The sequence below is a fragment of the Alosa pseudoharengus genome, unplaced genomic scaffold (assembly GCF_046254945.1).
Source record: "Alosa pseudoharengus isolate Yale_2024_CS ecotype anadromous, Long Island Sound unplaced genomic scaffold, YU_APseudo_1.1 YU_APseudo_1.1_scf_3, whole genome shotgun sequence".
In the NCBI taxonomy this organism is placed as follows: Eukaryota; Metazoa; Chordata; class Actinopteri; order Clupeiformes; family Clupeidae; genus Alosa; species Alosa pseudoharengus.
In genome coordinates, this window is record NW_027468718.1 from 36701071 (window position 1) to 36713385 (window position 12315).

At 40.5% G+C, this 12315-nt stretch overlaps 1 protein-coding gene across 1 annotated transcript in view; it reads left to right on the top strand.

The window, feature by feature from the left end:
* Positions 1-4061: 4061 nt before the first annotated feature.
* Positions 4062-12315, top strand: part of enox1 (ecto-NOX disulfide-thiol exchanger 1) — a 37592-nt gene continuing 29338 nt past the window's right edge. Inside the window, exons 1-4 of the mRNA XM_076262700.1 lie at positions 4062-4071; positions 6604-6741; positions 9602-9769; positions 12030-12236. Of these exons, the coding sequence (XP_076118815.1) occupies positions 4062-4071; positions 6604-6741; positions 9602-9769; positions 12030-12236 (523 nt within the window). The remainder of the gene's footprint in view (positions 4072-6603; positions 6742-9601; positions 9770-12029; positions 12237-12315) is intronic.

The following is a 12315-nucleotide window of genomic DNA, read 5'->3' on the forward strand; positions in this document are numbered from 1 at the left end:
GCTCCACTCCACTCACAGCTGCACAGAAATGCATACCTACATTTGTACTGTGTTCTTTGTTAATGCAGTATTCCAAAGGATGCCAGCACACTGGCCTCTGATGATGAAGATTCTGGCATGCTCATGGATGCAAAAAGTGTTGTTTCCACTCTGTTGGCTTGTGTTAAAGCTAGTGAATACTGAACAGTCTTCACAGCTCTTGTCTTTTTTACCTTCCAGCCATTTGTTTTTCTACACACACATATTTCCCTCTTCTGCAAAACTCTGGTCTTTTTTTCCTCTAAAGCACTGCATTTGAGATTCAGTACTGAACACTTAAGTGTGACTGGCATCCAGGCTTTCCATGAAAAGAAGACTGAACTACGCTTGACTATAATGCAAAGCCTGACACGGGTTTATTGTGAAAGTAAAGAAATGTTAAAGGTATATTTCACCATTTGGGGAATTACACTCATTTTCCACCTCCCCTCGAGTTAAACAATTGATTTTTACCTTTCTCCAGTTCATCCAGCCGTTCTCTGAGTCTGGCGATACCACTTTTAGCTCCAGCCTAGGATAGATCATTGAATCGGATTAGACCATTAGCATCTCACCTGCTAGCATCAAGCTTAAAAGTGACTAAGATTTCTGGTAATTTTCCTATTTAAAACTTGTCTCTTCTCAAGTAAGAAAGGGAATAAGACTAATGGAAAGGAAACGTGGAGATTTTCTAGGCTGATTTGACATGGAACAGTACTCTCAGTCAAGCGTAAGTTACTGTAAAGTTAAAGGAACTGTATGTAAGATTGTGGCCAAAATTGGTACTGCAATCACTTTCAAATTATTGTAGAGCGGTGTATCCCCTTCCCCTCCCCCCTGACTGGCAGAGCTGGCAACCCGGATGCCGAAACACTACTGACTTTGTGATTAGTAGATAGGTGGAGGGTGGCGCATCAGGCCAAAACACAACATGAAAACATCAACATCAGTTGAAAGCTGCAACTTCACTTTTTAAATGACAATATCCTGGCCGGACTACTGTTGTCAGTGATATTTGAAAAGTATTTGAAATGAACATGATTTCTTAATGTCTAGTGACATATCAGGGCCATTTTATGATTAATTGAAATACATTTCTTACATACGGTTCCTTTAAGGTTGCTTCTGACATTGTACAAAGAGGCAAAACTGGTGCTCTGAATACCGGTTCTTTTGTCTTTGAACGCCTCTGTTACTGATGCATTTAACTGCAATTTGATTACACCTGCTTTTAAAAGGTGGAAATATTACACCTCAAAACAAATGTGCGCTTTCACAGGCAGTTTTCACACATACAGGGGAATACATAATGAGACGCATTTTAGGCTTCTCCTCCTATCTTTTTACATGAAACTCCCACTTTCCCCCTGATCCCCCTTTGAATGTACATGTATGTATGACACGGAAAAGCACAAATTGCCATTCTCTGCTCCTGCGACAGGCAGTCTGTGGTTTTACCTAAGTGCCGCCTGTTTGTACATAAGCTACCAAGCCATGTTTTTACATGCACGTTGTGAAGAAAACACGCCTCAAGTGGGCGCAAAAACTTTAATACATCTGCCCCCATATGTACTTTCTGCGGCTTGGAATCAGACCCCTAAATACTACAACTGCTAAATGCACTTGCTTGCAAATACAATTTTTTTTTTAAATCAGCAGAACCCCTTTTTGCCCAGTATATATATTTTTTCTCTTCTCTTTACCTAAAGTGACAGCCAGCATTAATGTGACTTATAGGAGTGGAGAATTGAAAGTGCATAGCATTTTTCAGTCTCCACTACTGTATATGGCCTCACTCCCTCTTAGTGAAGAGTCTGGTGTTTAATGGTGCCTTTCTAAAGGCATTACTGGAACAATTTGCTACAAGCAGTGACTGATATTGTGGTCATGACCTCTTCTTACTTTGATGTTGTTGCAGTTCTGCCTATAGGTCCTGTATTAGCAGTAGTCAGCCGGGAGCTTCTGAAACCACAGACATTACAAGAAAATAACTAACTAACAAGCAAGATCAAAAAGATGATCCCTGATTCTATTCAATACTGTGCCAGTTATACAGTACATACTGTAGGCAATGTGTCTGGGGTTTTGTAAGATCTTGAGTTATAGCCTTTTCCTTCTGCTACTTCATGATGTTTTCTAAACAAAGTTCGGGAGGAGCCCTTAGGGATGATTGACAGCAATTAACTCACCTGTCTTCCGTCGCCAGGATATTTAAGCCGGCCTCCTTTATCTGTCACATGCTGCGGCGCTCACAACATTATCCCTCCTCCTCCCCCTACTCCTCCATTTCACTGATAGCCCAGTTACTCATCCTTCTTTACCCAGGGGGTGCAAGCAGCCATCGCTCTATTGTGATCTCCGCTTCAGGCATTCCAGGTCCAGCTACCATGCCAAACACACGCTTATCTTATACACTCAGTATAGCAATCATACCGACTGGCGAACTAGTGAAATGTTCATGCACACACACTGTCTGGTGACTAACTGTAAATTCAGTGGTAGTTTGTGATATGCACATTGACATTTTCCCTGTCAAATAAGTCAAGTCAAGTCAAGTCACTTTTATTTATGTAGCACATTTTTGTATGCACAGAGTGCAACCCAAAGCACTCCACACACAAGACATTGACACACAAGACAAAAGATGCCGGGTGGAGCGGCCTAGTCGTCAGCATACCTGTGACACCAAGACATAAACAAACATATTTAAATAAGACTATGTTGCCACACCTACAGTATATCCAAAGTCCAATACTTTGAGTTGCTTAGAGATAGTTTTGTGTCTATAGAAAGGAGACAGTCCTAGACCCCCCCCCCCCCCACACACACACATATATATACACACACACACACATATATATACACACACACACACACAGGAGAAAAACATGTCTCTTCTGTCAAAAATATCTCTTCTGTCTACTGAATTTCTCATTGAGTTGCATCATTATCTGTTGTATGGATAAAGAAGTCAGTCACCTCACTCACTGTGTATGTATTCTCTTTCAACTGATGTGTAAAATTGGCCCATTTGTACATTACAGGATAATACAGGCATGCTAAGGTGTACAAACAGATCTAATTTTCTATCTGAGGGCAATCAATAAACTATTCACTTGTTGTATGATAAAGTAGATTAAAGTTTCTTTGTGAGCATGGCTATTTGGGTTGCTTGAATTCTTATGAGTGTGAATAAAAGTCTAGCCAGCAAATGCATCTTTATTCACAATGGCATTAGCAGAATAGATACTAATATGATTATGGCCTTGATGAATAGACATTGATATAATTCTGTCTCAATTAAAAGGAAATGCTGTTCTCTGAGTAAGTTTATTTCCTCATGTCATATTTGAGTAATGATCATTACTCCTGCACGGTCCACACTGCCAGGCTGAGGCATGCCAAGCATACTGATGACACAGAGTGAGGAGCAAATGCAATGGAGGGAGGTTTAATGATTGCATTGCATTAGGGTAAGTGAACAGAAAGCTTGACTGACATACTTGCGCTCCCCACCTTTGTGGATAGATAGATGGATAGATACATTAATATTCCTTCACACAATATGGCAAGATGACATTTGTCTGTGTGCTTTGTATTAGAACTGTTGAGTCAGCTGTAATTGGCTGTAACTTGTTTACCACAGAGGACGTGCTGTTTACAACAGGAGGTGCCAGATGGACTTCTCAGACCTGTATGTCCCTGAGGGTCTAGAGCAATCTTAATTCACTGGTCACCGAACAAGGCCAATGCCATCTTGACACTCCATTCTATTTCACTGCTGGCAGGTGTGTAAAATAGGTTTTGCTTTGCAACCAGTGTGTTCTTTGTTGTCTCTCCCCCCTGCCGCCAGGTTTTGCATCTGGTCATCCGGCGATTTAACACCATCAAGAGTGTGTTCTGAGCACATTCTGTTGTCTTTGGGTTTATATGTCACAGGGCTGAGGAGAGTGGTGATGTTTGCCTGCCCCTAGAAGTCACCGGGGAGCCTGAGATCTGATTACAGTAGTGGGACACAGACAGAGAGCTACAGCAGACCTGCCATGACCAGCAGTAAGTACAAACACTCTGCTCTTCTTGCTGTGCAACTCTAACACTAATACAGAAGCATCGGATTTGGCCCAATCTTCAGCTTTTTGATGGGGTTCGGTTTCTGGCTAATGTTGTTTTATCAACCGAACCGAATGCTATGCATCCCGCTGTAATGACTTTGCATGTGATTATGGAATTCTGTTGTTGACCTTTAGTCTTGTTTCCAATACACATGGATGGAGTACAGCCAATGAGTCTTAATAGGCTTAAAAACCTTCTGTTCATATTAACAATAATGCAATAATACCAATAACCGTAATTATCAAGTTTTCATACTTACATCTCTAGTCACAAATAAATTATGTATTAATGTACTCTTTTTTGGTGATGTTTACCGCATTTATGCATGTATCACAGAAATGACTGGGATTCAGTTTTTGGTGTCAGGTTCGGCCAAACCTTAAATAATAGATTTGGTATTTGGCAGATTCAGTGCATCCTAAACACTAACAATGATTATTTTAGAAATGATACTGATAGATAGAATTGTACACACGTGCACATGTGACAAAATAAAGTCAAATTGTTTAGGACACGGACAATGTGACATCAGACTAAAGTTGATCATAATAAGATAACCATATTTATATATTCTAAATTATCTCTATGGTGTATGGAAGACAAGAAGATGCACACACCTGTCAGCCCAACTAGTAGTCCAGCTGTGCACTATGTGAATCTGGGTCCATGTCAGAAACGCCATAATATAAATATAAATATACATGTAAGAGAAGCTCTTACAGCACTACACGGCCAACTACCTCACTCCCACTTAGTAAGCTTTCATCTGGGCCAACGGTATTGGTGTTTGCAAGGTTTTTCCTTTATATCACTAGTTTTAGATTAAAACTCCTTACTGTAAAGCGCTTTGGGTGCATAGGTAACATGCTATAAATGTAATGTTGTAATGTTATTGCTGTTGTGTGTTGTTACTAGGGCTGTCAATCGATTAAAAAATGTAATCAAATTAATTACATACTCTGTGATTAATTAATCTAAATTAATCGCATATATAATATTTGCTGTGAAAGTATTTTAAATATTTCAACTCAAATGAATCATTGAATAATCAGCATTAGTGACAAGTTCAAAAACTCTTTTATTATTATTTTCACTGTTCAAATAATGGCCATAGTAATCTATGATATGACCTAATATGCTGAGGAAATAAATTCAAAAGTGCTTCGGGAATAAGTTTTTTTTCCACATACAAGGCATTTCAGGCCACAGATATAACCTAGGGGACACAATGAAAACAAATTAACACTCCCCTCTATGTCAACACTATTTCTTTGCATTGATGTGCGACTTAAAAGTAAATCACTGCTCAGGAAGGTTGGAGACCTCACCCTGGTCATCGACGGCTGCCCACCTCCCCATCTCCCAAAGTGCGGAACCTGGGCGTCATTCTGGACTCCACACTCTCATTCAGTTTCCACATCCAGAGCATCACCAAATCTGCCTTCTTTCACCTCCGTAACATTTCAAGACTCCGGCCGTCACTCACCGACTCAGTCACCGAAACTCTCATTCATGCATTTGTCACCTCCGGTCTGGACTACTGCAATGGTGTCCTGTCTGGGCTGCCCAACAAAGCCCTAGACAGATTGCAGTATGTCCAGAACTCAGCTGCCAGGGTGTTAACCCACACCAAGCCCTGGCAGCACATCGCCCCCATCCTCAAGAAACTCCACTGGCTGCCAATCAAACAACGCATCAGCTACAAAATCCTCCTCCTCACCTACAAATCACTTCACTCACTGGCACCCAAGTACATCACTGACCTCCTCCACCCATACACCCAGTCACGGTCCCTGCGCTCCACCAGCAAGGACTTACTCTCCACTCCCCGCACCAGACTCAAGACCTTTGGTGACAGGGCTTTCTGTGCAATTGCCCCTACCCTTTGGAACACCCTACCCCCTCCTATCCGTTCCGCCACTTCTCTGACACAGTTCCAAAAGCACCTCAAAACACACCTCTTCTCTCTTGCCTACCCTCCCTAAACCCCCACCCTGCCCCTACCCCCCTACTCCCACTCTTGTAAAGCGACCTTGGGTATCTTGAAAGGCGCTATATAAATTGAATTTATTATTATTATTATTATTATTATTATTAAATGTTCCAATCAATGATCTAGGCAGCACATTTTCTTCTCTCTCCTTCATTTTACAGTCTAATGGTTACTGACTAGAACGGCTCGGGGTCAGAGGTCATACGGAATCGATTTATCTGCGTTGTTTTTTTTAATCAGTTATTTTTTCTCAAATTAATTAATCGAAATTAATCAGTTATTTTGACAGCCCTAGTTGTTACTGCTGTTGCTGCTGCCTGCAACATTGTCACTCTACAAGATGGGTTTGACTCTGTACCTGACATTCCTCTCAGTTTTGATCATCATCTGACTCTATCACTTCATTTGATAGTCTCTGTCCTCCAAGATGGCTTCTGATGCTTTTGCGTGATGTTATTGTCATCTCCACCCTCCTACAGCTGCAGATGGGGTTGGAAATGTAGGGGCAGAGCAGAGGCACCTCAGTGTGCCTGTTGCAGACCCAGGAGCCTGGGCCACTGCCATGAGCAACCTGGGCATTGTACCCATGAGCTTAACTGGACAGCAACTAGTATCAGGTAAGCCTCACGTCAAGTAGCTGAAGCCACAGGACAGTGTTTTATAAAAGTTAAAAGAAACAAGACCATATTAAAGGTGCTCTAAGCGATGCTGGGTAATGTCACTTCTGTTGATAATGATATATAATGATAAAAATAAATATTTTTAGCAAAAACACATTGCCCACAATTATTGCCACCCCTACAAAATCTATTTCTACAAAATAAAAAAGTTTATCAGGGTAACTGTGAACTTTCAGAAGTAGTTCAAGACTTTCTTTTTCATTATGGAAATAAAGTGACACAGAGACTAAATCCCCAAGTCATTTTTCAACATGGAAATGACAAAAGAATACACAACATTTACAGTACCCTCCAGAATTATTGGCACCTTGGGTAAAGTTGACTAAAAACAGGTATAAAAAATAATCTTTTTAAAAAAAAGTTTAACCACCGTTATACAACAATTGGGTTCTATGGAACTATTTATTGGTTTCTGATTGGCCGAGAGACGTTCCATGAGTTGGAATATCCCTGGACATTTCAACTCAGACTTTGCACAGCTAATAATAAATCACTCCGCGATACAATGCGAAGATTTGACACAATGTTCTCATCCCAGCCCTCCACTATTTTAAGCAATGGGTTACTCCTTAGCAAACCACCACCAGTGCTTCACCACATCTGTGGATTAAGCCACACAGTCAACTCAATGTAAGTAAGTAAGATAAACGAGGATGCTAATTATTCTCAGCATTGTGTATAATATGATTGTCACTTGGAGGAGACTTGTAGATAACTAACGTTAGCATAGTTAGCTAACCGCTGCTAACGAGCTAGCATCGTCACGTCAGGCTGTGCACAGTAGTGTAACATTTATTCACCATAAATTAATAAAGTTGAGTGGTTCTGCAATGTAGACTATGTTTCCGTTTTTTGCAGTACCATGTCCCTTACATGACATGGCCCAGTGTCCTTGTAACATGCATGCAGCAAACCTACCTATATATGAATGTGATTTCAGCCCGACTTTCAACATTTCTTTCAAGAAGACACCAAAGATTCTAGAACAGAGCTCCGGCCTCGTGGCTACGGCCGAACAACACCCGTGGGAATATCCATGACCAACCCCACTCTCACTCGTGCTATATTGCTTAATTCCATATCAATGCTTATTGAGTGGTAACTATAACAACTTTAGTAGAATGACGGTTGAGCCTGAAAAGCAGGCTTCACAACAATGGTATCAACTGTAAACAACTGTCCACTGTTAGGGTTAAAGAAAGTTGTACAACAAACTGAACGGCTTCTTTTTAAACGCTTCGCTGCGCGTCGGGGAGTTATTTGCCTCCGCCTCGTCCATTAATTCCACATAACGGGACACCTCGGTGGCCATTGTCCCTTACTTATTACACGTTCTAAAGAACGCATAATGTTTTGTTTGAACGTCAACAGAAGTGACGTTACCCCGCCATCGCTGACACATTCTCTAAATGTGAAACTGAACTCATTGCAAGTCAGAGAGCTTGAGCACAAGTGGGGACGATCTGTGCACATTTTTCAGGGGTGCTGAGATGTAATGAGCACCCCTAAAAACAGCTTAAAATCACCTATAGAATCTATTTGGGAGCAATCTAGCACAATTTCTATTTGTAGATGCATGTTTTAACTAAATAGTTACAAGATGGTAAATGTCAAAGAATTAATTTGCATTTTGTTTGTGACTCAGGTTTAACACGGTATTATCCTCAAGGATTTGTAAAGCTCCACAGCAAACACATTACATTCTAAACATAGAGGATTTCCAAGCCACTGGAGCTTCTATTGTCAAAATGGTATTGTGAGTTTAACAAATGAGCACATAGGCAGGTTTTTTGTTCAGAATTTATGTAAGCTCAAAATCCCATGATACATGGACTCATAGATTTGTGTGAGCTTGTTCAAATAAAGCCTTACATCACATCAAAGACAGTAGAATCTAGTCAAAAGGATGCACTCACATGTAACAGTTTTTCTCAACTTATTGTAACTTTATTTTATTTCCACACTGATAATGTGACTGTGGAAAAGGAAGTAGCAGAGCAAATAGTGTAAATAATGTGTTTTTAGCTAAAAATGCTTTTTAGACCAGGGATGACTAGGTACTTTAGCCCATGGGTGTAAGCAGTGTTTTGATTGTGGCAAATAATCTTATAAGATATTTTAAGTCAATACTAATAATGGCAGTAAGCCGATGTTCTTCCATATTTTAGGACAAAGATTTAATCAAACTGTGGATACTGTCTGTTTTTTTTTTTAACATAGAAACGTATTGCCATTGTTTTTAGATAGGCAAAGGCAAAACTGGACCCTCTATCTATTGTAATAGCTGATTAGTTTTACAAAATTGGTTTGTTTTTCATATACAGCTCTGGGAAAAATGAAGAAACCGCTGCACATTTTTCTGATGTCATCGTACACTTGTTGAGTGACATTCAAATGAGTTGACGATCATATTCAGATTTGCAGTGGTCTCTTAATTTTGTATATGACTGTCAACTCATTCGAATGTCACTCAGCAACCTAGGATGACATCAGAAAAATGTGCAGTGGTCTCTTCATTTTTTCCAGAGCTGTATATAGGGCTTTTGCTCTGTTTAAAATCCTGCCAGGATTAGTGCAATAAAATTGTGATACAAGTTTGTTCTTATCTCTGTTTTTTTTCTTTTCTTTCTTTTTACTGTTATGAAGTTGCAATGGCCATTCCACCATATCTCTTTTGCTGCCTTTTTATTCTTTCTCCCCCCACCCTCATCTCTCTGTTCTCTGCAGCTCTGTCATGTTGCTCTATAGGGTTAATGAATTCAAAACAAAAGCTTTAATCTGTCTTTGTGATTCCCAGACTCCATCTGTATCCAGGGTTTCGATCCCAACCTCGGCATCATCACCCCTTTAAACCCTATGATGGCAGGGATAAGCCTGGTTCCTCCTCCACCTGCCCCACTCGAACTTCCAGTCATCAAAGAGATCATTCACTGCAAGAGCTGTACTCTCTTCCCACAGAACCCCAGTAAGACACACTGTGATTACAAATTTGTATGTAAACACAACTCATGATAAACACAACATATAATGTACACTTTCCACAAAATGGCAGGTGTACCTTGCCTCAGGCCAGCCTAACTCTATATGTGTATCAGTAAAGTCAATAAAGAGAGTAAGTGTAACTCCAACAAATAATAGTATAGTACAGTGTTTCCCAAACTTTTTTTCTGGGGACCCACTTTTTAAAAATGACAGACCATCGCGACCCATTTCACTTCAAATCTACCCTGCAACCACCAATATTGTTTTAGGCCACAGGTTCTCCAACTTTTCTATGCCTTCCCCAACCATACATTGCTATAGGATCTAGATAGATAGATCATGCTTTGAACACGGTTGTGTTGCATTTTGAGCACCATCAGCGTGAAAAGTTCGAAATGACTACTGAAAAGGTACGTTTTAATGCGCATCCGAGAGTTTGGGGAAACAGCATGTAACAGATGTAAACAGCAAATAACTCAAGTTATTGTATTGTTGTATTATATTATATTGTATAGGCCTAGTCGTTATATCAGAACAAGAGGCTTTTGCGCAATATAGCCGGAAGAATGTGCCTTTAATTTGGAGAATAGTGACAGAAATAACAATGTGAGGAGGTTGCTATTAACTTTAAAGATTGCATCTACAATCGAAATCTACATGCAAATTGAATGGCCTTATGTCCGGTCAATGGATGTCTGCTTTAGTTGACAGCACGGTCACTAGATTTTAATCGGTAAAGTTGAGGAGCTGGTATCTGTTAATGTTCGTGCAAATAGGCGGATTCATGTCCCTTGTAGGCCTAGTTTGCAACTGCGAGGTAGCCTACATGGCAGGCGCCCCACAGAACGGTTTCATTTTGAGAGGTCGATATCCATGCTCTGGCACCCCCTCTGCGATGCGTTCGTCCCCCAGTTTCATGCGCCAGTTTGAAAGCTTTTATGACAAAACCGTGACTGTGGTAGTTAACAAACTACATCCTAATAGAAAACTGTTGGCTTTCATCAAATGACAAATGGCATCAGTTAGGTTTATAACACAACATAAATTGTGCTGGCGACCCAAATAAAATCTCCTGCGACCCACCCGTGGGTCGCGACCCAGACTTTGGGAAACACTGGTATAGTATACCAAAGCTTTTTAAATGTGCAAGCAAGCTTGTGACTAACTAGATTTAGTCTACCGTAGTGGTACAATGTATGACCGTTGCAAAGAAAATAAAGCTAATTTCCCATATTTTCTCCATGCCCTACTCTAGCAGCTCCTTGTAAACTGCAAGTGACGCTTACAAGTTCTCCCCTTGGTTACTCAATCAGTGTTTAACAATTCAAGACAGACAACAAGACAACAATATACTAAGACTGAACTGCTTGAAGTACTGGAACAGTGTGTGTATGTGTGTGTGTGTGTGTGTGTGTGTGAGTGTGAGTGTGTGAGTGTGTGTTTATGTGTGTCAAGTTATGTTGCTGATTAGATCATAAACGGCCACAGCAACAAAGAGGAATGTCAAAAGAATTTAGTTGGTGTTTGTTGGTACAGTATTTGTTGGTACCAGTGTAAGGGAGTTGCTTTTTTATCTGGTTATACAGTGGGTGATGGTTAAAAATGGACACTTCACTCACAAAAAACGTGATTCACGCAGCTACGTGAAATGTAAGTACAACTGCGGCCGCTTGGGGGCAGCATAAGTCCGCTGTCTGTGTTTTTAGCAGCCCCTGCAACATGCTGTTCACTGTAGCCTATAAGCTTTGTACATAATGTCAAACATACTTTTGGATTCAGTGGCAGGATTTCTTGATTGTACAGTGCCTGTCTCTCAGTAATGTTTTAAAATGGCAGAGTCATTGACCAAAAATTGCTTTTAAAAAGCAGGGCTACATAAATGAATAAATATGACAAGAGTGTCAGTGCTAGACGTGCATTTTGCTGTCCAGCTGTGGGTGCCAACATTGAAATTCCAGGTTTGCACTATTTAAATACCCCTTTCTCTTTAAAATCATTAAAAGATGTGTACCTAACCTTTGTAAAGGACTTTGATGCTTCCACTCTGTCTCATTCAGTCAGCTCATGGTCATCCTCTGTGACCACTAGACAGTGTGTCTGTCTTATGCAGAAAATGAGATGCAGATGAGTCATTATGTCAGAAAGGACTGCATTAGATTGGCCATTTTTTTAATCATACCAGTAAAGCTATTCTAGACCAAATGACCAAAGGTTCAAATCTCCCGTGTTGTGTATATTTCCAGATTTGCCTCCACCATCCACACGAGAAAGACCTCCTGGCTGTAAAACTGTGTTTGTCGGTGGGCTACCAGAGAATGCCAGTGAAGAAGTCATTCGGGAGGTTTTTGACCAGTGTGGGGAAATTGTGGCTATCCGAAAGAGCAAAAAAAACTTCTGTCACATCCGCTTCAGTGAGGAGTTCATGGTGGACAAAGCAATTTATCTGTCTGGTATGCTACATTTTTGATGAACTCTTGAAACATCACATAGCATGAAGCTTTAGCATCATAACATTGGTATCCATTGCTG